Source organism: Hyla sarda, chromosome 6 (assembly GCF_029499605.1).
Source record: "Hyla sarda isolate aHylSar1 chromosome 6, aHylSar1.hap1, whole genome shotgun sequence".
NCBI lineage: Eukaryota > Metazoa > Chordata > Amphibia > Anura > Hylidae > Hyla > Hyla sarda.
The window spans coordinates 199,093,543-199,119,341 of record NC_079194.1 but is presented as its reverse complement, the minus strand read 5'-3'; the positions used below and the strand labels follow the sequence as shown (position 1 = coordinate 199,119,341).

Genomic DNA, 25,799 nt, shown 5'->3' with positions numbered 1-25,799 from the left:
GTATGCAAAAGTCGTGAAACCCCTGTGGGGTATTAAGGCTCACTTTATTTCTTGTTACGTTCCACAAGGGGTCTAGTTTCCAAAATAGTATGCCATGTGGTTTTTTTTTGCTGTCCTGGCACCATAGGGGCTTCCTAAATGCGACATGCCCCCGAGCAAAATTTGCTCTCAAAAAGCTAAATATGACTCCTTCTCTTCTGAGCATTGTAGTTCACTCATAGTACACCTCAGGTCAACTTATGGGGTACCTCCATACTCAGAAGAGATGGGGTTACAATGTTTGGGGGGTATTTTCTGCTATTAACCCTTGCAAAAATGTGAAATTTGGGGGGAAACACACATTTTAGTGAAATTTTATTTTTATTTTTTTACATATGCAAAAGTCGTGAAACCCCTGTGGGGTATTAAGGTTCACTTTATTCCTTGTTACGTACCTCAAGGGGTCTAGTTTCCAAAATGGTATGCCATGTGGGGGATTTTTGCTGTTCTGGCACCATAGGGGCTTCTTAAATGCAACATGCCTCCCAAAAACCATTTCAAAAAAACGTACTCTCCAAAATCCCCTTGTCGCTCCTTCCCTTCTGAGCCCTCTACTGCGCCCGCCGAACACTTTACATAGACATATGAGGTATGTGCTTACTCGAGAGAAATTGGGCTACAAATATAAGTATACATTTTCTCCTTTTTCCCCTTGTAAAAATTCAAACATTGGGTCTACAAGAACATGCGAGTGTAAAAAATGGAGATTGTGAATTTTCTCCTTCACTTTGCTGTTATTCCTGTGAAACACCTAAAGGGTTAAAACGCGGACTGAATGTCATTTTGAATACTCTGGGGGGTGCAGTTTTTATAATGGGGTAATTTGTGGGGTATTTCTAATATGAAGACCCTTCAAATCCACTTCAAACCTGAACTGGTCCATGAAAAATTGTGAGTTTGGAAATTTTGTGAAAAATTGGAAAATTGCTGCTGAACTTTGAAGCCCTCTGGTGTCTTTCAAAAGTAAAAACACGTCAATTTTATGATGCAAACATAAAGTAGACATATTGTATATGTGAATAAAAAAAAAATGATTTGGAATATCCATTTTCCTTACAAGCAGAGAGCTTCAAAGTTAAAAAAATGCAAAATTTTCAAATTTTTCATAAAATGTTGGGATTTTTCACCATGAAATGATGCAAGTTACCACAAAATGTTACCACTATGTTAAAGTAGAATATGTCACGAAAAAACAATCTCGGAATCAGAATGATAACTAAAAGCATTCCAGAGTTAGTAATGTTTAAAGTGACAGTGGTCAGAATTGCAAAAAATGGCCGGGTCCTGAGGTGTAAAATGGCTGGGTCCTTAAGGGGTTAAGGTATTTCAGAAATAAAGCTAAATTCTGAGAGAAATGTAGGTCACAGACACATACAAAGTACATGATCAGGATGAGATACTGAGCAACAGTATTTTGTTTTTTTTGAGTGATCTGACAGGTACGCTTTAAGTCATATGCACAGGGGTTGCAATTGCTATCTCCACAAGGGATACACATACTATGGCTAATATACAGTAATATGGATATTGGGGACACTAGCTGTCTGTATGTGAATACCATCATTTACTGTTTTATTTGTATCTTTTTAATGAGTAATAAACAAAGTACATATTGTTTTTTATGAGTGAATTTGTTTTGGTAGAGGACGTATAGAGTATACAACTTTAGAGATCTCTGTAGTGCAGTTTTTTTCCCCCAACAGTGTATCACCCACTGTTACAAAACTACAACTCCCAGCATGCCCGGACAGCCAAAGGCTGTCCGGGCATGCTGGGAGTTGTAGTTTTGCAACAGCTGGAGGCACCGTTTGGAAAATACTGTTTTAGTTGATACCACGGTGACTGCTGCAGATTGTTCTAGCCTTTCAAATTTAAATTTACCATGATCGTAAAAAAGGCGGGAAAAGCTGCAGTAGTCACCACACACACACTTCGCCGCCTTCTACCGCCGTGATCATGCGCGTTATACCATGACATGTAAGCCTGCAGCTGCCTCCCCGATTCCCTTTATATCCTCACCTTTGCCGCTTCGACATCTCGGCACTCGCGGGCGTCGAAACCGGCGCTAACTACCGGTGTCTTCACCAATCATAGCCCGACTCCGTGTCCCCTTGTGTTGACGTCATGTGATAGCGCCTCCATCACAACAGCCCCGCATCTAGTTTCTACGTCGCCTGGTGACCAAACGTTACCCCGCCCCTGAGACCGTACACAGTTTCCATTGATTGGATGTCTGTCGCCCCGCCCAATTATTAGCCATTGGTTGTGTTTAGGGTCCCGCCTCTTAAATGTATTTGTTGCCTCATTGGCTGGATGAGCCATGATGGACAGGTTTTGTAACCAGTAAGAATGCGGCTCTTTAGGTGTTATGTAAAAAGAAGTCGCTGAAGTGGTTAGAGGGTCATTGTAAAGGTAAGCGGAGGAATTTATATATCTTGCCTTCTTTTGTTATGTGTTAGTGATTATTCACAAGCTTGGTTACCTATAGATCACCAGCCAGCTGTTGTGGAACTACAAGTGCCAGCATACCCCATAGGCTGGCATTCTCATACATGTAGTGCCACAGCAGCCTTACGTGTCCCATTGCCCTTCTTCTCAGAGACATGTGAGGTCATGTCCTGCCCTCTGTTCCAAGGTCATAACTTATATAATGATAAAGGAGGATGATGATGTCACTGGTTCAGTCCTGACTACATGTTTACACCACTGGATCAGTGACCCCACCTAACCTGTAACTGTTACAAAACTACAACTCCCAGCATGCCCAGATAACCCTTAACATGGTCTATCATATAAAGGATGTCTGGGCATGCTGGAAGTTGTAGTTTTGCAGCAGCTAGACAGGGAAATCCTGCTGTAGAATCTAGAGGAGGGTTCCCCAAGTTGTGTTTCTCTCTAGCTCGTGCAAAACTACAACTCCCAGCATGCCTGGACAGCCTTTAATTTGGTAGCCCATGTTGAAGGTTATCTTGGCATGCTGGGAGTTGTAGTTTTGCAACATCTGGAGGGCCACAGTTTGGAAGCCATGATGATGGGAGTAGATCTGATGCAATACCAGGGGCGGACATATCGCCTGTGCAGCCGGTTCAGCTGCACAGGGGCCCAGCGTGGGAGGGGGCCCGCCCTCACACGCTGGGCCGGTCCTACCATCGGACCCAGTGGACAGGGCCGCCATCAGGGGGTAAACCCATACACTTGTATGGGGCCCGGAGCTTCAGGGAGGCCCGGACGTCCCTGTACTTTTTTTTTTCCGGCTAGTCAGTGAGTGACTGCGACTGTCACTCACTGACTCCTGGCTGGGTACCTGTCAGAACTATGACCGGGCCTCATAGTCTGGGGGGCCCGCAGGACTATGAGGCCCGCTCTTTCTAGGGCGCGGGCCCCTTAAGAAGTACGGCAGGGCCGGACAGGCCAGGGGCTGATGGGAGTCGACGTGCCCCGCGCAGGCACGCAAGTCTACTCCAGTCACCTGACCTGTCCCGGCGCGATCTCCAGTCCAGCAGCCTCCCGACGGATCCTCCCCGTGCAGTGGAACACTGTGACAGGAGCAGCAGCTGCACAGAACCCCGGCAGGGTAAGTGAACCGGGGGCGGGGGGTTGGATGGGGGCTATGTTGTTTGCAGATTACAATGGTGATGAGAGGTGCAGGGGAACTTTTGCTTGGGGTGTTATAGGGGTGATGAGAGGGGGGGTTATGGGGGTAATGAGTGGTGCAGGGCGTGTTATGGGGTGATGAGAGGTGCAGGGTGTGTTGTGGGGGGATGAAAGGTGCATGGGGAGGTTATGGGGGTGATGAGAGGTGCAGGGGGTTATGGGGGTAATGAGAGGTGCAGGGGGGTGTTATGGGGGTAATGAGAGGTGCAGGGGGTGTTATGGGGGGATGAGAGGTGCAGGGGGTGTTATGGGGGGATGAAAGGTGCATGGGGAGGTTATGGGGGTGATGAGAGGTGCAGGGGGTTATGGGGGTAATGAGAGGTGCAGGGGGGTGTTATGGGGGTAATGAGAGGTGCAGGGGGTGTTATGGGGGGATGAGAGGTGCAGGGGGTGTTATGGGGGGATGAAAGGTGCATGGGGAGGTTATGGGGGTGATGAGAGGTGCAGGGGGGTTATGGGGGTGATGAGAGATGCAGGGGGTGTTATGGGGGTGATGAGAGATGCAGGGGGTGTTATGGGAGTGATGAGAGATGCAGGGGGTGTTATGGGAGTGATGAGAGATGCAGGGGGTGTTATGGGAGTGATGAGAGATGCAGGGGGTGTTATGGGGGTGATGAGAGGGGGGGTGTTATGGGGTGATGAGAGGTGCAGGGGGGGTTATGGGGGTGATAAGAGGTGCAGGAGGGTGTTATGGGGGTGAAGAGAGGTGCAGGGGGGTGTTATGGGGGTGGTGAGAGATGCAGGGGGCATTATAATAGTGATGAGGAGAGGTGCGGGGGTTATAGTAGTGATGAGGAGAGGTGCGGGGGTTATAGTAGTGATGAGGAGAGGTGCGGGGGTTATAGTAGTGATGAGGAGAGGTGTGTGGGGGGGTTATAGTAGTGCAGACTACAATGGTGATGAGAGGTGCAGGGGAACTTTTGCTTGGGGTGTTATAGGGGTGATGAGAGGGGGGGTTATGGGGGTAATGAGTGGTGCAGGGGGTGTTATGGGGGGATGAGAGGTGCAGGGGGTGTTATGGGGGGATGAAAGGTGCATGGGGAGGTTATGGGGGTGATGAGAGGTGCAGGGGGTTATGGGGGTAATGAGAGGTGCAGGGGGGTGTTATGGGGGTAATGAGAGGTGCAGGGGGTGTTATGGGGGGATGAGAGGTGCAGGGGGTGTTATGGGGGGATGAAAGGTGCATGGGGAGGTTATGGGGGTGATGAGAGGTGCAGGGGGTTATGGGGGTAATGAGAGGTGCAGGGGGGTGTTATGGGGGTAATGAGAGGTGCAGGGGGTGTTATGGGGGGATGAGAGGTGCAGGGGGTGTTATGGGGGGATGAAAGGTGCATGGGGAGGTTATGGGGGTGATGAGAGGTGCAGGGGGGTTATGGGGGTGATGAGAGATGCAGGGGGTGTTATGGGGGTGATGAGAGATGCAGGGGGTGTTATGGGAGTGATGAGAGATGCAGGGGGTGTTATGGGAGTGATGAGAGATGCAGGGGGTGTTATGGGAGTGATGAGAGATGCAGGGGGTGTTATGGGGGTGATGAGAGGGGGGGTGTTATGGGGTGATGAGAGGTGCAGGGGGGGTTATGGGGGTGATAAGAGGTGCAGGAGGGTGTTATGGGGGTGAAGAGAGGTGCAGGGGGGTGTTATGGGGGTGGTGAGAGATGCAGGGGGCATTATAATAGTGATGAGGAGAGGTGCGGGGGTTATAGTAGTGATGAGGAGAGGTGCGGGGGTTATAGTAGTGATGAGGAGAGGTGCGGGGGTTATAGTAGTGATGAGGAGAGGTGTGTGGGGGGGTTATAGTAGTGATGAGGAGAGGTGTGTGGGGGGGTTATAGTAGTGATGAGGAGAGGTGCGGGGGGGGTTATAGTAGTGATGAGGAGAGGTGCGGGGGGGTTATAGTAGTGATGAGGAGAGGTGCGGGGGTGGTTATAGTAGTGTTGAGGAGAGGTTTGGCAGGGGTTATGGGGGTGATGAGGAATGATGAGGACACAGAGGATAAGAGGTATTATATTTAGTGGGTATAGTGTGTGGCAGGATTATATTTAGTGGGTACAGTGTATAGCAGTATTATATTCAGGTTACAGTGTATAGCATTATTATATTCAGGGTACAGTGTGTGGCAGGATTATATTTAGTGGGTACAGTGTATAGCAGTATTATACTCAGGTTACAGTGTATAGCATTATTATATTCAGGGTACGGTGTGTGGCAGGATTATATTTAGTGGGCACAGTGTGTAGCAGTATTATATTCAGGGTACAGTGTATAGTATTATTATATTCAGGGTACAGTGTATAGCAGTATTATATTCAGGGTACAGTGTGTGGCAGTATTATATTTAGTGGGTACAATGTGTGGCAGTATTATATTCGGAGTACAGTGTGTGGCAGTATTATATTCAGGTTACAGTGTGTAGCAGGATTATATTTAGTGGATACAGTGTATAGCAGTATTATATTTAGTGGGTACAGTGTACAGCAGTATTGTATTCAGGGTACAATGTCTGGCAATATTATATTTAGGGTACAGTGTGGGGCAGTATTTTATTTAGGGTACAGTGTGTGACAGCATTTTATTTAGGGTACTGTGTGGGGCAGTATTATATTTAGTGGGTACAGTGAATAGCAGTATTTTATTTAGTGGGTACAGTGTATGGCAGTATGCTATTCATGGTACAGTGTGTGGCAGTATTATATTCAGGGTACAGTGTGTGGCAGGATTATATTCAGGGTACAGTGTGTGGCAGTATTATATTTAGTGGGTACAGTGTATAGCAGAATTATATTCAGGGTACAGTGTGGGGCAGTATTTTATTTAGGTTACACTTTCTGGCAAGGTTATAATGATTACTGTCTTCATGCAGAGGATGAGGATCTGCTGACAGTGAGGAGCCAATGATGTCTGGATGTCAGACTCTGCAGAGAAGATGGAGCTGGGGGAAGACCTGGTCTCTGGACGAGATGAAGAAGAAAAGAAGACGTCACTCAGGTCACTGACATCATTGTGTGTTCTTATGACTGTCCCATCAGAGCTGTAGTCACTTGTAAGTTCTGCAGTGATGATGGGTAAAACTGTGTCCAATCTGTGTCTCTTCAGCTGTTACAAAACTACAACTCCCATTGCCTGAGGCTCTCCAGACATGATGGGAGTTTTAGCTTTCCAACAGCTGGAGAACCACTTCAACCGAGGTGATCGGTGGGGGTCTCAGGCCTTGAGTTGTGTAAGGGGCCCCGAAATTTCTGATGGCAGCCCTGCCAGTGCACATATGACAGGGAAACCAGTCTTGCCCAGTCACTAAACTGCTACTTACATCTGCCCATGGGGACTTCCTGGCTGAGGTGCGTGCAGTGAGTGACGTCATCGCAAGCACCTGGACGCTGACGTCCAGCGCAGAGCGTGCGATGATGTCACTTATAGCACGCACCTCTGCCAGGAAGTCCCCATGGGCAAATGTAAGTAGTGCAGGCCAGGTAAGAGTGTGTGGGTGAGTGAGAGTGTGTGTGTGTTTGTTGGGGTTATGCTACGCTACCTTATGTGGGGAATCTATGCTACCTAATGTGGGGAATATATGCTATGCTACCTAATGTGGGGAATCTATGCTACCTAATGTGGGGAATATATGCTATGCTACCTAATGTGGGGAATCTATGCTACCTAATGTGGGGAATATATGCTATGCTACCTAATGTGGGGAATCTTTGCTACACTACCTAATGTGGGGAATATATGCTACGCTACCTAATGTGGGGAATCTATGCCATGCTACCTAATGTGGGGAATATATGCTATGCTACGCTACCTAATGTGGGGCTACGCTACCTAATGTAGGGAATCTATGCTACGCTACCTAATGTGGGGAATATATGCTGCGCTACCTAATGTGGGGAATATATGCTACGCTGCCTAATGTGGGGAAATTATGCTACGTTACCTAATGTGGGGAAACTATGCAATGCTACCTAATGTGGGGAATATATGCTACATAATGTGGGGAAACTATGCTACCTAATGTGGGGAATCTATGCTACCTAATGTGGGGGAACTGCTGCCTATCTAATGCAAATTAATGTGAGTTGCAGTGCAATTTTATGGCATTTTACTTTTTTTTTTTGGGGGGGGGGGGCCCAGGCACATTCTTTGCACAGGGGCCCTCTGTTGTCTGTGTCCGCCCCTGTGCAATACCTATGTTCATGCTTTACCCCCACCATCTCATGGGTCACATCGCAACTTTTGTGACATTCAAAGTCTGCAAATTAATTTTTATTTTGTTTCCTTTAGCCAGAGAAAGGAGATTTCCACAGGCTGTGAGGTAATGTAAGCATTAGGTCTCAAATGCTTATACATATAGAGCAGTGGTCCTCAAGCTTTTGAAAAAAAAAAAAAAACACAACTCCCAGCATGCCCGGACAGCCAACGGCTGTCCGGACATGCTGGGAATTGTAGTTTTGCAACATCTAGTGGGCATCGGTGCCCCTCTATATATGGCTGCATTGGTATTAGTGTGAGGCCTCTATCTCTGTAGGGAAATCACCTAGTAATGTCATTATCTATATATATATATATATATATATATATATATATATATATATATATATATATATATATATATATATATATATATATATATATATATATATTATGGGCTGTTGCTGCCCCCTACTGTAAAGTATAAGAATATTAGACGCCACCAGTTCAGTGACCATATAAAAGCTTGAGGCCCCTTGCTGAGAATATTTATACAGGTTACAGGGTTGTTTTTCCCTAATTTTCTTTCATTTAAAGTAGAGGGTATGTTATGACATTTCAGGCATACCAAAGCTGCTGCAGAAACTCTTTTGGGAGAGTAGGTGGGAGATTTAACACAGGACAAAGGGATTCTAAGGCACTGTTTACACTATGGAAACGCCGCCTGGAATTTCCAAAAGGGAATTTAGCATACGGCAGCCACCCCCCAGAATCTGCATTTAATGTCCAAAGGAATTTGCCATGTACAGTAAGCGCAGTCGTGTTCACCACAGCGTAGTTCCGGGACTTCTCTGGTTGATTCCATCGTAAGATTGAATCTGTTCAATCTTGTGACGGAATCCAATTCTGCATCGGATGTTCTGCTACAGAACTTCAGTAGTGTGCAGTGAGCAGCAGAATCCCATTGGCCCAGATTTATCAAACTGTGAGAGAAAAAGTGGAGAGATTTTCCCCCAGCAACCAATCACAGCTCAGCTTTCACTTTACCACAGCTTGTTAGCTGAGCTGTGATTGGTTGCTGTGGAAAAATCTCTCCACTTTTTCTCTCACACAGTTTGATAAATCTGGACCATTGAGATTCCCTAGTGTGAATGGGCCTTTAGTGATCTGGCATATACTGCGTCTGCTAAAAGAAATAAATAGTGTCTGTGTAGCGCCACTACTTTCAGCGTAAGGCTAGGTAAATTCTGGACAGAGATTCCGACCTTGGCCAGGATGCTAGGACCGCTAGTAGATTGCATACATTGCTGTCCCCATAGACAGCAATGTATTTTCTGCTGAAACAATGAGCAGACTGGGGATTTTTTTCCGCAGTTTTGCGGAATTTGACCGGAATTCTGGCAGAATTTCCGTGCGCTCAAAACACAGAAACTTAAAGCCCTGTTGACTTTAATGGGATTCTGCAAAATTAAAGACCTGGAATGCGAAGTGTGAATGGGACAGCGAAATCCCATCGAACACAATCATTGGCCCAGATTTATCAAAGTGTGTGAGAGAAAAAGTGGAGTGATTTTCCCACAGCAACCAATCACAGCTCAGCTTTCACTTTACCACAGCTCATTATTGAGCTGTGATTGGTTGTTGTGGGAAAATCAGTCCACTTTTTCTCTCACACACTTTGATAAATCTCCCACAATGTGCAGTAAATTTTGACAGAAATTCCGTCTGAATTATTCCGCCGTGAAAACATAGTCTCAGGCTGGGTTCACTCAGTTAGTGCTGGGCGGTATACCGGTTCATACCGAATACCAAAATTTTTGTGCTGCACGATATGAATTTTTCCCATACCGCAATACTGTTTGGGCCCCTCCCCCTCGGGAATTAATTATCAACGCTGCGCTGTCCCCGATGTCATCGGGGAACTAATCATATGTGACCCGCGAGCGCTGTTCTGCCCCCCCCCCCCAAATTAATTATCATCTGGAAACTACTCACATATCACCTGTAAGCAATGCCCTCCTTGTCCTCCTGTTTGTCGCGGGCCGCGGGCACTGGAAATCTGTACTGTACGTTGTATCCCTATGCCCGGGCTGCAAAAGATAAACAAAATAAACTTTAACGCACCTTCCTACGATCCCCCGCCGGTCCGGACCTGCTTCCTGGGGACGGGAACGTCGGAGAGCCATCAGCCTATCACCGGCCGCAGCAATGTTCCGCCTCGGCTGGTGATAGGTTGAGCCCACTGTCCTGTAAGAAGCCGGATGGCTTCTTACATGACAGTGGGCTCAGCCTATCACTGGCCGAGGCAGAACATCGCTGCGGCCGGTGATAGGCTGACGGCTCTCCGACTGACGGGGGATCGTAGGAAGGTGCGTTAAAGTTTATTTTGTTTATCTTTTGCAGCCTGGGCATAGGGATACAACATACAGTACAGAGTTCCAGCGCTGGTGGACCGCAACAAACAGGAGGACGAGGAGGGCAGCACTTGCGGGTGACATGTGAGTAGTTCCCCGATGGGGACAGCGCTGGGCTGATAATTAATTTGGGGGGGGGGGGGGGGGGGAGAAGCAGAACAGCGCTCGCGGGTCATATGATTGGGGGGGGGGGGATACAGTTATAAACCCTGGAACCGCCATAAGTAACAAAAATACTGTGATACACATATGTGGTCATACTGCCCAGCTCTACTCACAGTACTTTTTAACAGTATACCAGCATAAATAAAGGAATCCTGCAACTCACCGCATGTCTGTAATTCAGCATAAAGAGACCATCATGGAGATCCGGTAGTGTCACGGGGGGCTCAGAGGCTGACACTCCCGGATCTCCATGACAGTCTGTTTATGCGGTGAGTTGCAGGATTCCTTCATTTATGCTGGTATTTTGTTTTCTTCTGCTTTTTTTTTTTCGAGCACCACTGCTGTTTAACAGTTTTATATTTTGGATTGTGATTTCATGGGACTTCCTTGGCAGTGATTTTTTTGGGGTATTTAGGCTTTTTTTGATAGGTGCCTCCATACATTTTTCCTCTTTTTTATTACATATCTTTTTAACAGTAGGTTTTAGCCAAAACACAGAAAAAAAGGTGCAAATCTTTGCATTCAAATTACTCTGTATCTGTTCCACCTCTGGTTTTAGCTAAAAAATACTAAATCATATACAGCATGTGAACCATGTTAAATGGCAGTTTATTGGAAAGTATAAATAATCTCCCTATCCCTAATAAAAAGTTAATCACCCATTTTCCAGTTTTCTAAATAAAAATAAACCTATTTCGGTATGACTACGTGCAGAACTATCACATTCCTGAGCCTGAGCGTTCAACCGCATAAACGCAAACATTTTACTTAGTGCAGTTCTGCAAGGAGAACTAAATCATTTATTTATTTTTGGTCTTCATGAAATGTCTATAGGCTAGGATTACAATTGACTTTGCCTCAAATTTACATAAGGTATAAGGTGTGGCTTGAAAAAATGAAAAATTATTTCCTGTATTCCTGCCCCACCAAAATATAGGTTCCTGTACAAAAAAGCCTTTATAACTACTAGTAGGGTTAACTGTAGTTATAAATTAAGTTTGTTATTTTAACAAAAATCCTGTCTCCTAACTTTTTTTTTTTTTGCTGGCTCTTAGATTCAAATTAAATTTGTCCAGCCCTTATGTAACACATGGGGACAATAGATTAAGTCTGCGCCAAAATCTTTTTATTTATTTATTTTTTTTTTTATTCAGCAGTTAAGTGCTTATTTTTGCTCCAAGAAATCCGTGTGTTTTTTTTTTTTTTTTTAAATCTCCATTAGTTTTAATTTTGTTGGGCATTCGGGTTATAACTGGGACATTTGGTTTTCTGTTTTTATAGTGCATGTTTTGGTGAAAAACTATTTAGCTGAGCAAACTACCCAAGGGTAGTAAGGGGCCGAAAAAACTATTGATTACTAAACCCCAAGGCCTAAGCCGGGGGTGTGAAACCCCTATTTCATACCCCTAAAATGTAACTTTTACTTCTTTTTATTAAAAATGATATGTAATCCCAACAACAATAGTTTAAAACTGATAGCCAGAAGATCTTGTGTGAGTGTAGCTCGTATTGGGAGATCAATGTCCACTTGATAATCACATAGCCCTGCAGTGGCTACTAAGTCAATGATCCTTCTGGTATCGCTTAAAATATACACTATTGCCGGTTTAGTAATCAATTGGTGCAAAACCAAGCACAAGTTATTTCCCCAAGTGTGCCTGACTGTAGTAAACAACACTTTACAATATGCTTCATGACAATATATCAAACACTAGATTAATTTATGTTTTTTTTTTTTTGTCCCTTTAGTTGGCACAACATGACATCCAGTGATGGTATGTCTTGGGGAGGAGCTGGTATCCTTTAAGTGTCTATATTAAATAGGTTTTACAAAGGCAATGGATTTATTTTAGTGTCGTGGACACTTGTGGGTCACCATGTAACCCGTTCACTTGCATGAGTTTCGATTTGTTTTTGTTTTTTTTGGTCTTGCAACCAGAAATCACAATATAGCCTTAGCCTAAGGGTCTATTCACACGGCAGAATTTCCGCATGTGGAATTCCGCACAGATTCTGCATCACATTAAAGCCTAATAGACTTCTAGGGGATTCCGCACTCCCATTCACACTTCTGAATTTCCGCATGTAGATTCCGCACAAGCCAGAAACCAACCAAATGCATGCGAAAGCAGAATTGGTGCGGATGTGTGGAAATTCTGCCGTGAGCGGAATTCCGCGAGTGAAATTCCGCACAGTGATTGTCAGCATCTGTGTGAATGGGACTTCCGCGAGACCCGTTTACACTGCAGAGTTTCAGCGGCGGACAATTTTGCCGCTGAAATTGTTTTGCACAAAGAAAGAACATGTTCATTCTTTGCGCGGAAGTACGCGAGCACTGCTTAGCCGTCAATGGTGATGGCGCAGTGCCGTGCGGTCCTACCCCCGCCGCTGGCTGCCAGACTTTATCTCAGCTCGCTGAATTCCGTTAGCGGAGATTCAGCTACAAATCCATAGTTTGAACATACCCTAATTGTTTTTACTTGAACACATCTCCCTGGCAAAACCACACCAGCATTATGTGGTGCATCATCCAAAAGAACAAATATCAACTGTAAAAGAAATGATCTTCCTGGAAAGTTTAAAGCATTTCAGTAAAGATCTGCTTATAAATCAGCATTTCAAGGTGAAAATAAGTGTTTAGTAATTTTGCAGATATAGTATTAACCTCCAGAGCTGCATTCACACTTCTGCTGCCTCCCTGTTCTCTTGTCAGTCTGAAGCCACTGCTGTTTCACTGCTTGTACAGAACTTGCCCTGCTAGTGCTGCTTGTAATACCCAACATTGAAACAGACTGGTATGTTGCATGACAGGAGCTCAAGTAACCGGTTAGGAGTCCGCTTCTGAGAATTGGTGCCAGAAGTGTCACCCGCACTAATCTTAATATATAGGTAGATGCTGGTGATACGGTTGATCTTGATTCAAACGCTTTTTACCAGGTTAAAGCCAGTGCAGCCATTCAGGAGATATTCATCTTGTTGCTAGAATGGTTTTTTACTTCTAAACTGCATTGGGAGGCGGCTTCTGCTGTATGTGCAATGTTTTCTCCCTTTAGCCCTGCCCCCTTTGATCTATAATCCCACCCCTTTATAAATATTAACCCCTAACCCCCTACATGTCCGTGAAGGGGGGTGGGGTTATCAGCTGAAACAAACAGAAAAAGCATTGCACATAGTGTAGCAGCCTCCAGTGCAGTTAAAGGAGTACTCCGCTGCTCAGCGTTTGGAACAAACTGTTCTGAACACTGGAGCCGGGAGCTTGTGATGTCATAGCCCCGCCTGTCACACCCCCTCCCATAGACTTGCACTGAGGGGGCGGGGTGTGACGTCATGAGAGGGCGTGGCTATGACATCACAAGCTCCTAGCGCAGACTCCAGCGTTCAAAACTGTTTGTTCCAAACGCTGAGCAGAGGAGTACCCCTTTAAAAAGAAAATACCATATGAGCAACAAGATGAATATCTCCTGAACGGCTGCACTGGTGAAGCGTTTTAATCAGCATCCCCCGCACTATCTACCTGTACCCTCCTGTCAGTTCCCCTTTAACTGGTAAACTTAAGAAATAAAACTGCTTTATTTGAATTATATTCTTCACTAGAATAGTGAAGTAAGATCTCACGATGTCTATAGATATTACAAAAATTCGGACCACAAATTTATTATTATTATTATTATTATAATTTATTTTTTTTTTTTTAGTGCACCACTTACAATGCATGTTGTTTTTTTTTACTGCAATTGGTAGACAGGATGGCCCAGATATTTCAATCTGCCTGAAACCAATGCTGTCTGGTTTTTCCCCTAGCAACCAATCACATGTCAGCTTTCATAGCCTAAAGGGGGTACTCCGCTGCTCAGTGTTTGGAACAAAATGTTCCGAATGCATAGAGCCGGCGCCGTCAGCTCGTATTGTCATAGCCCCCCCCCCCTCATGAAGTCACAACACGCCCCCTCAATGCAAGTCTATGGGAGGGGGCGTGACTGCCGTCACGCCCCCTCCCATAGACTTGCATTGAGGGGGCGGGGTGTGCCTTCATGAGGGGACGGGGCTATGACGTCACGGGCTGCTGGCTCTAAGCATTCGGAACATTTTGTTCCAAACGCTGAGCAGCGGAGTACCCCCTTTAATGAGCTCTGGTAAAATGAAAGCTGAGCTGTGATTGGTTATTATGGACAGTAATTTAATGCAGATTAGTAAATCTAGACCATTGTGATGCTACTTTTATGTCTAATAATTTCTTACAATAATTTCTTATAATTTTTTTTGTGTCTAATAATTTGTGTACACGTCTTATTATGAGGACCTATTTTTTATGTAAGGGTGTTTATTATAATTTTTTTGTAAACACTTCAAAAGTACAACACAAGTCACATGTAGATGTAGTTTTGGTGCAGTTTTTGTTACAATTCAGTAGATGGGAAAACTTTTTTAAAAATGTCAACTTCTAGAGCAAAAAAAAATGAATTGACAGCAGGTATAGAGCTCGAAATTGTGATGAAATGATATGGTTTAATTGTGATGAAAGCACATTATAGTGAAATTCTTTAAAGTACCTTGAGTCTCACGACTGTTGTAGTGAAAAGACCTAGTAATTGCTGACTGTCTGGATAATTAATATTTAGCATTATGTATATGACTTACTCAATCTTTACGCCAGTTTCATTGCTTTGCATTTTCTTCTGTGCTTGAACTACACAGTTGTTCCTTAATGTAAGATGCATCCAGACCTGTCTCCTCACCTACACACGGATGAATGCAACGTGGTCATTAATTTGCTGAAGCAATGTCACCTAGACGTAAGTGTTACTTCAAATAGAGGATGGTTTAAGAATGACAAAAGAGAGGACCGTACATGGCATTGTCCATGACATACATAAATTCTGTTTATCTTATGTGGCAAAAATTGTATGTCTAAGGCAAGAAAAAAAGCAGAGCTTCTCATTGAACGGCACATGTCACAAAATACACTGTATTGTGAATACATTTTGTGTATTAGACACAACAACCATAGCAGCATGTAGTGGTAAGTGTTATGGTGCAGCCTCCCTGAGGTCAGATTGGTGTTGTTTCTAGCCAAACGGTCGTAGCCTCAGAGATAAAAGGAAAAACATTCCGGGACTTGACAGCGCCAACAGCTTACAAGTGAATGCTCAGAACGATATCGGAAAACATCCGATTTTTATTTGCCATATCAGACCCTTTCAAGATTGAACTGTCTCTTTCTCAATGAACAGTGACATATATATTATCTGCATTGATCATTGAGAAACAGTCCAGTCTTGAAACACATCTGATACAGAAAACTTCAGCTCTTTTTGAATATATCAATTTGAGCATTCACTTGTATAAGAATGGTGTCGTCAAGTTCCGGAATCCTTATCCTTTTATCTCTGAGGCTGGAAAAAATAATGTAATCCCCACAGTAAGGCTATATTCACGTGACAGCATGTCCACATGGAGAAACTCTGTGCGGAGATTCCAGACACTGCAGGGCACTGGCATAATATGCCGGCGCTAGGACCACACAGGAATGCGCCATCTCAAAGATGCATTCTGTGCGGACTCCAAACAAAGAATGAATGTGTGTGCGAATATTCTGCCTCGTGCACAGTGCAGCTGAATCCCGTTGGAATTCTGCTGTGTGAACATGGCCTAAGAGGATGTTTACACAGCTATTTATTTATTTTAACCTTTCTAGCAATACACAAAACACATATTACACAAAACTGTGTTTAATAGGTTCTAGCTTTCATGAAACATACATAGTAACATACAAACATGTACAAAATTGTTGGTACCCTTCCGTTAAAGACAGAAAAACCCACTTTGCTCCTTGAAATAACTTTAATTATCACCTTTGTCTTTTTTTTTTTTTTTTTTTTTAAATCAAAATTAAAGGGGTACTGCAGCGAAAAGTAACTCTCTATCCACAGGACTCACTCGTAATCTCCTGAACTAGCGGTTGGACCCCATGATCTAACACTTATGCCCTATCCTTGGGATAGGGGATAAGTTGTTCCTGGAGTTATCCTTTAAGTCCACTTTGGCTCAAGCAGTGGCGGATTTTTGGTTACCTTTCAAACTCAGTCTTTTGGATTTGTCATGAATTTTTCTCTTGTGGCCACATCCAGGGAGGTTGGCTACAGTCCTGTGGACCTTTAAACTTCTGTATAATATGTGCAACTGTAGTCATAGGAACATCTAAAATCCCATGGATTGCAAGATGAAAAACAACATGGGTTCACTTCAGGGAGATCATGTCAAACAAATCTTATTGATTTTTTTGACTGGGTGACTAAAATAATAGATGGCGGAGGGGCAGTAGACATTGAATATCTAGATTTTAGTAAAGCTTTTGACACTGTCCCACATAGAAGAGTTATCAATAAACTACAGTCATTGAGCTTGGACTCCAATATTGTTGAGTGGATTAGGCAGTGGCTGAGTAACAGACAACAGAGGGTTGTAGTCAATGGAGAATATTCAGTGCACGGTCTTGTCACCAGTGGGATACCTCAGGGATCTGTACTGGGACCAATATTGTTTAATATCTTCATTAGTGATATTACAGAAGGTCTCCATGGTAAGGTATGTCTTTTTGCTGATGACACAAAGATATGTAATAAGGTTGATGTTCCTGGAGGGATACGCCAAATGGAAAAGGATTTGGGCAAACTAGAAGAATGGTCAGAACTATGGCAACTGAAATTTAATGTGGATAAGTGCAAGATAATGCACCTGGGGCGTAAAAATCCTCAGGCAGAATATAGATTATTTGACACAGTCCTGACCTCAGTATCTGAGGAGAGGGATTTAGGAGTAATTATTTCAGAAGACTTAAAGGTAGGAAGACAATGTAATAGAGCAGCAGGAAATGCTAGCAGAATGCTTGGATGTATAGGGAGAGGTATAAGCAGTAGAAAGTGAGAAGTGCTCATGCCACTGTACAGAAGGATAAAACTTACCAGGAAAGGTTAAAGGACCTTAACATGTATAGCTTGGAAGAAAGAAGAGACAGAGGGGATAGACTTTTAAATACATAAAGGGAATCAACACGGTAAAGGAGGAGAGCATATTTAAAAGAAGAAAAACTACCACAAGAGGACATCGTTTTAAATTAGAGGGGCAAAGGTTTAAAAGTAATATCAGGAAGTATTACTTTACTGAGAGAGTAGTGGATGCATGGAATAGCCTTCCATCAGAAGTGGTCGCTGCAAATACAGTGAAGGAGTTTAAACATGCATGGGATAAGCAAAAGGTTATCCTCCATATAAGATAGGGCCAGGGACTATTCATAGTACTCAGATTATTGGGCAGACTAGATGGCCCAAATGGTTCTTATCTGCCGACACATTCTATGTTTCTATGTTTAAGTTGCTTAACCCCTTCCCGCTATTGGACGTATGCATACGTCCAGGCGAATTACACGTTCGCGCAAATGGACGTATGCATACGTCCAAGCGATCTCCTGCTCTGCCGCGGGCAGCGCAGGAGATCGCGGGTGGGACTCAGCTGTCAATCACAGCCGGAGTCCCACCGCAGCTGCCGGGGCCGCGATCGCGCCGGTCCCGGCAGCATTAACCCCATAGATGCCGTGATCAGTCTGATCATGGCATCTATGGTGTTTGCAGGGGGAGCGCTCTCCCCCTGCCCATCAATCGCGGCGCCGCGATAAAATAAGGGGGATCGGGGGTGTCCAAGACACCCTCGATCCCCCTTGAAGAGATAGGAGTGAGGTGGCAGGGTTGCCACCCCTCCTATCCCTGCTATTGATCGGCGGAGCGGCCGACCAATAGTAGACTGGGGGCGGGGGGGTTAAAGTTCGGTTCCCCGCGCTATGCTCGCCCATCGGTGTCCGGGCACAGCGGGGGGAACCGTGTAGTAGCGGCGGCGGCGGCGGCGATCACTTACCCGGCGGCGGCGGCGGCTGTGATCACGGCGGCGGTGGAGGTAAGTATGACGCCGCGTGTCCAGAGTCTGTTGCCTAGCAACATCTGCAGGGCGACAGTTTAGAGAGTGGTCTCTAAACTGTCGCCCTCCAGATGTTGCAAAACTACAACTCCCACCATGCCTTAACAGCTGTTTGCTGTGTTGGCATGCTGGGAGTTGTAGTTTTGCAAGATTTAGAGGGGTTCAGGCTAGAGATCACTGACAGTGGTCTCTAAACTGTAGCCCTCCAGATATTACAAAACTACAACTCCCAGCATGCCCAGACAGCAGTTTGCTGTCTTAGCATGCTGAGATTTGTAGTTTTGCAACATCTGGAGGGCCACAGTTTAGAGACCACTGTCAGTGATCTCTAGCCTGAACCCCTCTAAATCTTGCAAAACTACAACTCCCAGCATTCAGGAACAGCAAATGGCTGTCTCGGCATGCTGGGAGTTGTACTTGCGTGCATCCAGCTGTTGCATAACTACATCTCCCAGCATTCTCTTTGGCAATCAGTACATGCTGAGAGTTGTAGTTCTGCAACAGCTGGAGGCACACTGGTTGGGAAATACCGAGTTAGGTAATAGGTTCTATTACCTAACTCAGTATTTTCCAACCAGTGTGCCTCCAGCTGTTGCAAAACTACAACTCCCAGCATGCACCTTCTGTCAGTGCATGCTGGGAGTTGTAGTTCCCCCCCCCCCCCCCCCCTCCCATGTGAATGTGCAGGTTACATTCACACTGGCGGCGGATTACAGTGAATTCCCTGCTTCAGGTTTGAGCTGCAGCAGCCGCAGCTCAAACTCCTAGCGGGAGACTCAGTGTAATCCGCCGTCAGTGTGAATGTAACCTAAAAACACTACACTACACTAACATAAAATAAAGAGTAAAACACTACATATACACACGTACACTGCCCCCCCCCCCACCACCACCCCTTCCCCCCCAATAAAAATGAAAAACGTATCCTACAGCAGTGTTTCCAAAACGGAGCCTCCAGCTGTTGCAAAACAAAAACTCCCAGCATTTCCGGACAGCCATTGACTGTCCAAGCATGCTGGGAGTTTAGCAACAGCTGGAGGCACCCTGTTTGAGAATCACTGGTGTAAAATACCCCTATGTCCACCCCTATGCAAATCCCTAATTTAGGCCTCAAATGCGCATGGCGCGCTCACTTTGGAGCCCTGGCGTATTTCAAGGCAACAGTTTAGGGTCACATATGGGGTATTGCCGTACTCGGGAGAAATTGTGTTACAAATTTTGGGGGGCTTTTTCTCCTTTTACCCCTTATGAAAAGGTAAAGTTGGGGTCTACACCAGCATGTTAGTGTAAAAAAAAAAAACATTTTTGTACACTACCATACTGGTGTTGCCCCATACTTTAAAATTTCACAGGCGGTAAAAGAAAAAAAGCCTCCAAAATTTGTAACGCATTTTCTCCTGAGGACGGAGATACCCCATATGTGGGCGCAAAGTGTTCTGGGGACGCACAACAAGGCTCAGAAGGGAGAGTGCACCATGTAAATTTGAGGTTTAAATTGGTGATTTGCACAGGGGTGGCTGATTTTACAGCGGTTCTGACATAAGTGCAAAACAATAAATACCCACATATGACCCCATTTTGGAAACTACACCCCTCATGTAATGTAATAAGGGGTACAGTGAGCATTTACGCCCCACAGGTGTCTGACAGATCTTTGAAACAGGGGTCTGTGAAAATGAAAAATAAAATTTTTAATTTACACAGCCCACTGTTCCAAAGATCCGTCAAATGCCAGTGGGGTGTAAATTCTCCCTGCACCCCTTATTACCTTCCGTGAGGGGTGTAGTTTTAAAAATGGGGTCACATGTGGGGGGTCCACTGTTCTGGCACCACGGGGGGCTTTGGAAATGCACATGGCCAAATTCTCTCTCCAAAAGCTCAATGATGCTCCTTCTCTTCTGAGCATTGTAGTTCGCCCCCAGTGAACTTCACGTCCACTTATTGGGTATTTCCATACTCAGAAGAGATGGGGTTACAAATTTTGGGGGGTATTTTCTGCTATTATCCCTTGTAAAAATGTAAAATTTGGGGGGAAACACACATTTTAGTGAAAAATTATTATTATTTTTTTTACATATGCAAAAGTCATGAAACACCTGTGGGGTATTAAGGCTCACTTAATTCCTTTTTACGTTCCTCAAGGGGTCTAGTTTCCAAAATGGTATGCCATGTTTTTTTTATTTGCTGTTTTGGCACCATAGGGGCTTCCTAAATGCGACATGCCCCCCGAGCAAAATTTGCTCTCAAAAAGCCAAATATGACTCCTTCTCTTCTGAGCATTGTAGTTCGCCCGTAATGCACTTCAGGTCAACTTATGGGGTACCTCCATACTCAGAAGAGATGGGGTTACACATTTTGGGGGGTATTTTCTGCTATTAACCCTTGCAAAAATGTGAAATTTGGGGGGAAACACACATTTTAGTGAAAAATTATTATTATTTTTTTTACATATGCAAAAGTCATGAAACACCTGTGGGGTATTAAGGCTCACTTAATTCCTTTTTACGTTCCTCAAGGGGTCTAGTTTCCAAAATGGTATGCCATGTTTTTTTTATTTGCTGTTTTGGCACCATAGGGGCTTCCTAAATGCAACATGCCCCCAAAAAACCATTTCAGAAAAACGTACTCTCCAAAATCCCCTTGTCGCTCCTTCGCTTCTGAGCCCTCTACTGCGCCCGCCGAACAATTTACATAGACATATGAGGTATGTGCTTACTCGAGAGAAATTGGGCTACAAATTCAAGTATAAATTTTATCCTTTTACCCCTTGTAAAAATTCAAAAATTGGGTCTACAAGAACATGCAAGTGTAAAAAATGAAGATTTTGAATTTTCTCCTTCACTTTGCTGCTTTTCCTGTGAAACACCTAAAGGGTTAAAACACTTACTGAATGTCATTTTGAATACTTTGGGGGGTGCAGTTTTTGTAATGGGGTCATTTATGGGGTATTTCTAATATGAAGATCCTTCAAATCCACTTCAAACCTGAACTGGTCCATGAAAAATAGCGAGTTTGAAAATTTTGTGAAAAATTGTAAAATTGCTGCTGAACTTTGAAGCCCTCTGGTGTCTTCCAAAAGTAAACACTTGTCAATTTTATGATGAAAATATAAAGTAGACATATTGTATATGTGAATCCAAAAAAAATAATATTTGGAATATCCATTTTCCTTACAAACAGAGAGCTTCAAAGTTAGAAAAATGCTAAATTTTAAATTTTTTCATCAAATTTTGGGATTTTTCACCAAGAAAGGATGCAAGTTACCACAAAAATTTACCACTATGTTAAAGTAGAATATGTCACGAAAAAATAATCTCGGAATCAGATTGATAAGTAAAAGCATTCCAGAGTTATTAATGTTTAAAGTGACAGTGGTCAGATGTGCAAAAAAGGGCTGCGTCCTAGAGGTGAAAATGGGCTGTGTCCTTAAGGGGTTAAGGATGATCTTACATCCTTTACCTTTTAACATGCTTGTGTATGACTTTCTTTCTAATCTTCTGGGACTAAGTATAGGGGATAAGTGTTAGATTGAGTTGAAAACCTACAACTCCCAGCATGCCCAGACAGCTGTAGTTTTGCAAAAACTGGAGGAGAACAGTTTGGAGACCACTGTGTAGTGGTGTCCAAACTGTAGCCCTCCAGATGTTGCAAAACTTCAACTCCAAGCATGCCCAGACTGCCTAGGCATGCTGGGAGTTGTAGTTTAGCAACATCTTAGGGCAAGATGTTACAGAACTACAACTCCCAGCATGCCTGGACTGTCTGGGCATGCTGAGATTTGTAGTTTTGCAACATCTGGAAGAGCACAGATTGGAGACCACTGCACAGTGGTCTCCAAAGTGTGGCCCTCCAGATGTTGCAAAACTACAACTCCCATTATGCCCGGACAGCTAAAGGCTGTCTGGGCATGCTGGGAGTTGTAGTTTTGAAACTCCTAGAAGCAGCAATGAAGATCACTTTACAGCGATCTTCACTGCTGCCTCTCATGCCGCCGCTGCCTTCTCCACTTGCCTGCCGCCTCCTGTACCTGCTGCCAGTCCCAGGTATGTGCCCCAGTGCCCCCCGCAGCTCTTGGGATCCTCTTCCCCCGCTCTGCCCGCATCACCAGGTTAACTGACTTATATAAACGTCATGATGCACGAACTACCAGCATAACATGACTTTTATATAAGTCATTCTGCGGGAAGGGGTTAAGTATACGTTCACACGGATGGATCCACAGCGTATTTTATGCAGCTGAAGGACCGCTACTTGTTGCCTTTAGATGTGCCTGCTCGGATCGGCACATCTATGACACACTGAAGCGATGTGTGAGTCGCCGCGCACATCGCTTCAGTGTCTGCTCGTATTGTCGCTCCGAGCAGGAACATCTAAATGGCAACATGTAGCGGTCCTTCAGCGGCCGATCCGCATGTGTGAACATACCCTTAAGTGAAAAAAAAAAACTTTGTCACTTGACATTGAAAAAAGTATCGGTAACTGGTATCGGCGAGTACTTAAGAAAAAGTATCTGTACTCGTACTTGGTCTTTAAAAAAATGGTATTGGGTAGGGATCGACCGATTATTGATTTTTTTTTTTTTTTTAGGGCCAATACTGATAATCTGTGAACTTTGAGGCCGATAACCTATACCGATATTCCAGTATAAGTTATCGGCTATTACTCCCTTATCCATGGGATTGTTATGTACCTTAGAGGCAACACAGCAGATGTGGTGCGTTTGCTCAGTTGTCTGTGGACAGGATAAAGGGTTCTTCCTGATCTTTATTTTTAATATTAGATTTCTCACATTGCAGATATAGCCGAACTTTCATTAGTTTTCTGTGCAAAGTTATTCAAATGTTGTAGGTATACCTACAGTTCTATGGAAGGATACAAGTTCAGCTTTCTGTGAATTACCATTAATATTTTGCTGCAAAATCAAGGATTTTTTTTTTTTAATCATTTCAGAACAAGTTTTTGAAATTTTTGGGACATTGCAATGATATTGACAGACAGATGAGAAAGTGCCTAAAAACAGAGGTAAGATCGAAGTCACTCTATCACAGACTATATAGATATCTCTATTAAAGCTATTCTCAAATTCCAAAAACCATAAAACAAAGCTAAAATTAATTCTTTCTTACAAAATGCAAAAAAACACAAACAAAGTAAAAAAATTGCACCGGTTATAAATACATTCAGATACAGTGAGGTCAATCCCTATATATACACCTATACCCAACGCGTTTCCCCGTACCCAGATTAATAGTACGGTTCATCAGGGGTTTAAACAGAATGTGTATACGTCAAATACGTCAATACGGTCAAATAATTATAAAGTAGCATATATCACTCCCTTCCACTATAAAAATAGGGAGAGAGAGAGGACAAATGTGGCAACAGAGGACATCAATACATTAAAAAAAAGCATAAATAAAGCATGACAACATAAAAGCACATGAAGCTAGGCTAACAATACAATACATTGATCTCTCTTGTGTTGCCTCTCTTATGTTGTTTTAACCTTGATATGGTAAGAAAAGTGTCCCAAACCCATACATGTGGTGTTACGTAAGGGGTCAATGTGAGCCAAATTTCTATGTGATGATCACCTACTTCCAATAATGAACTAGGGATAACATCTCATTAATTCACCTCCTTCGAATAGAAGAGAAAGAGAAGCAATGGACACCATCAGTCCAACACTGGGTACAATCCAACAATAGGTACAGTCGATATAAGACCCATCAGATCAATATACTTGTGTTGCAAACGAGGACCATCAAACAAGGTATTCAAAGTATAAATGAAATCCTAGATACAATCCAAATAAGATGCCACTAAACCAATAACCGTAGTAAAGCAATCTAGAGACCAGCGATACAATTAACCCTAAAAAGGACAATCCCTTCACAGGTCCACCGCTATGGTCATTAATACAGGTTCTATATACTTGACCGCCATAGTATACGACCACCTCCCGGTACACTGAGGGTAAGATCGAAGTCACAAAGAAAAATGTTTCTTCCCTTGATAACTTTGTTTTTGCTTTATAAACCATAGCACATAAGGAACCAATAGGAATAATCATGTTTAAGAAAAGGGGGCATGTCAGTTTAGAGTTCTCCATAGTATTCCTTGTTGGAAATTATTGCTAAATAAATTTTTTGTAGACTTTGTCATTTTTTTCAGTTCTTTATTTCATATTTTATTTAATTTTTTTACTTTTTTAAACCCCCACCACCAGCATTATTTTGGCCGTTTACCCATTCCCTTCCCTGAGCAAATGGGTAAATCCTGGGGGGCATCTTTGAAGCAGGATTCTGAAGTGATCCTTCATTATAGCTGTCTGGCCACAGCTGGTATCGATAGCCAGGGGTGGCTGCAGGTGATTAACCATTCCTGCAAAACCTAAAACCAGTAAAATACTGGTGCCAGTCCTTTACTGCAGCTGATCGGGACCACCACCACCTCAGCAGACATGACTGCTAGAGGGTCCCTACCTGCCTCTGCTGTCCGATATGAATTATTTTTGCAGGCTGGCGAAGCAGGGCACCGCTAACACTGATACCTGTTAGCAATCTAACGTTTCAGGTTATCGCTTCCTATGGGGACCAATTATTTTTTTTTAAAGTAATGTAATAAATGTGAATAAACCCTTATCCCACCCAACTAAAGTTTGAATCACCCCCTTTTTCTCTTTACATTATTTTATTTAAAAAATTTTTTTTTAATGTAAACAAAAATAAACGTGTGGTATTACCACATGCAGAAATGTCATAGCTATTAAAATATAATGTTAATGAACTGCATGGTTAATAGCATAAACACACACACACACAAAAAATATAAAGTCCAGAATTGATGATTTTTGGTCACTTTATATACCAGAAAAAAATTAAGTGATCAAAAAGTCCCATGTATTGTGTAATTATAAGTTATAGTGTTTATTATCACCGCTGCTACTACTCCTGTTAAGCTATGATTTTCTTTTTGTCTTTTCAGTATGAGGACAAGAGAGCTGAAAGCCGCGCTAGGTCAGAAAGGGTAAAAAAGAAAATATTAGAGGCCAGTAAGGTGGAAGATTGAGAGATGACCCTGACTTGCAAAACATTGAGGAAACTGATATTCATCTGAAGCCTTGCCAAGAACACTGTATTTATTTAATTGCCTAAATAAAACAGCTGATTTTTTTTTTTTTAAACAAAGTTTTTACATATTTCTGTAATGTGTCTCAAAGAAATTTCTCAGGACCCTATCAGTGCATTAACTTTTTTTGTCTTCTTAAAGTAACACAGTTGATACACTGTAATACCAAATGCATGAGATCCACTGTCACCTCAGACACTACACATAACATTATTGCTAGAAACACAACTCCACTTTATATAACAC

The 25,799-nt window shown here is 43.5% G+C and overlaps 2 protein-coding genes across 10 annotated transcripts in view; one reads left to right on the top strand and one right to left on the bottom strand.

The window, feature by feature from the left end:
- CENPN (centromere protein N) overlaps positions 1–2,612 on the bottom strand; it is a 56,660-nt gene extending 54,048 nt beyond the window's left edge. Inside the window, exons 1-2 of one of the 3 annotated variants that reach the window (XM_056526144.1) lie at positions 2,130–2,214; positions 2,059–2,085 (exon numbers count right to left, since the gene is read on the bottom strand). In XM_056526144.1, the coding sequence (XP_056382119.1) occupies positions 2,059–2,085; positions 2,130–2,131 (29 nt within the window). In that variant the 5' untranslated portion in view covers positions 2,132–2,214. Of the gene's footprint in view, positions 1–2,058; positions 2,215–2,521 lie in introns of those variants that run through there. The other 2 variants (XM_056526146.1, XM_056526145.1) reach the window with 2 other exon arrangements.
- Positions 1,992–25,604, top strand: CMC2 (C-X9-C motif containing 2). Of its 7 annotated transcripts, none has more exons than XM_056526148.1 (6): positions 1,992–2,016; positions 7,969–7,999; positions 12,204–12,250; positions 15,177–15,247; positions 23,373–23,444; positions 25,410–25,604. In XM_056526148.1, the coding sequence occupies exons 1-6, from the start codon at positions 2,010–2,012 to the stop codon at positions 25,491–25,493; spliced, it is 312 nt and encodes a 103-aa protein (XP_056382123.1). In that variant the 5' UTR covers positions 1,992–2,009; the 3' UTR covers positions 25,494–25,604. The 7 variants fall into 7 exon arrangements, with proteins under 7 accessions (XP_056382123.1, XP_056382128.1, XP_056382124.1 ...); XM_056526153.1 differs by lacking the exon at positions 1,992–2,016 and adding an exon at positions 2,313–2,451 and having other exon boundaries at positions 12,204–12,229; positions 15,150–15,247; XM_056526149.1 differs by lacking the exon at positions 1,992–2,016 and adding an exon at positions 2,313–2,451.
- Positions 25,605–25,799: the final 195 nt, after the last annotated feature.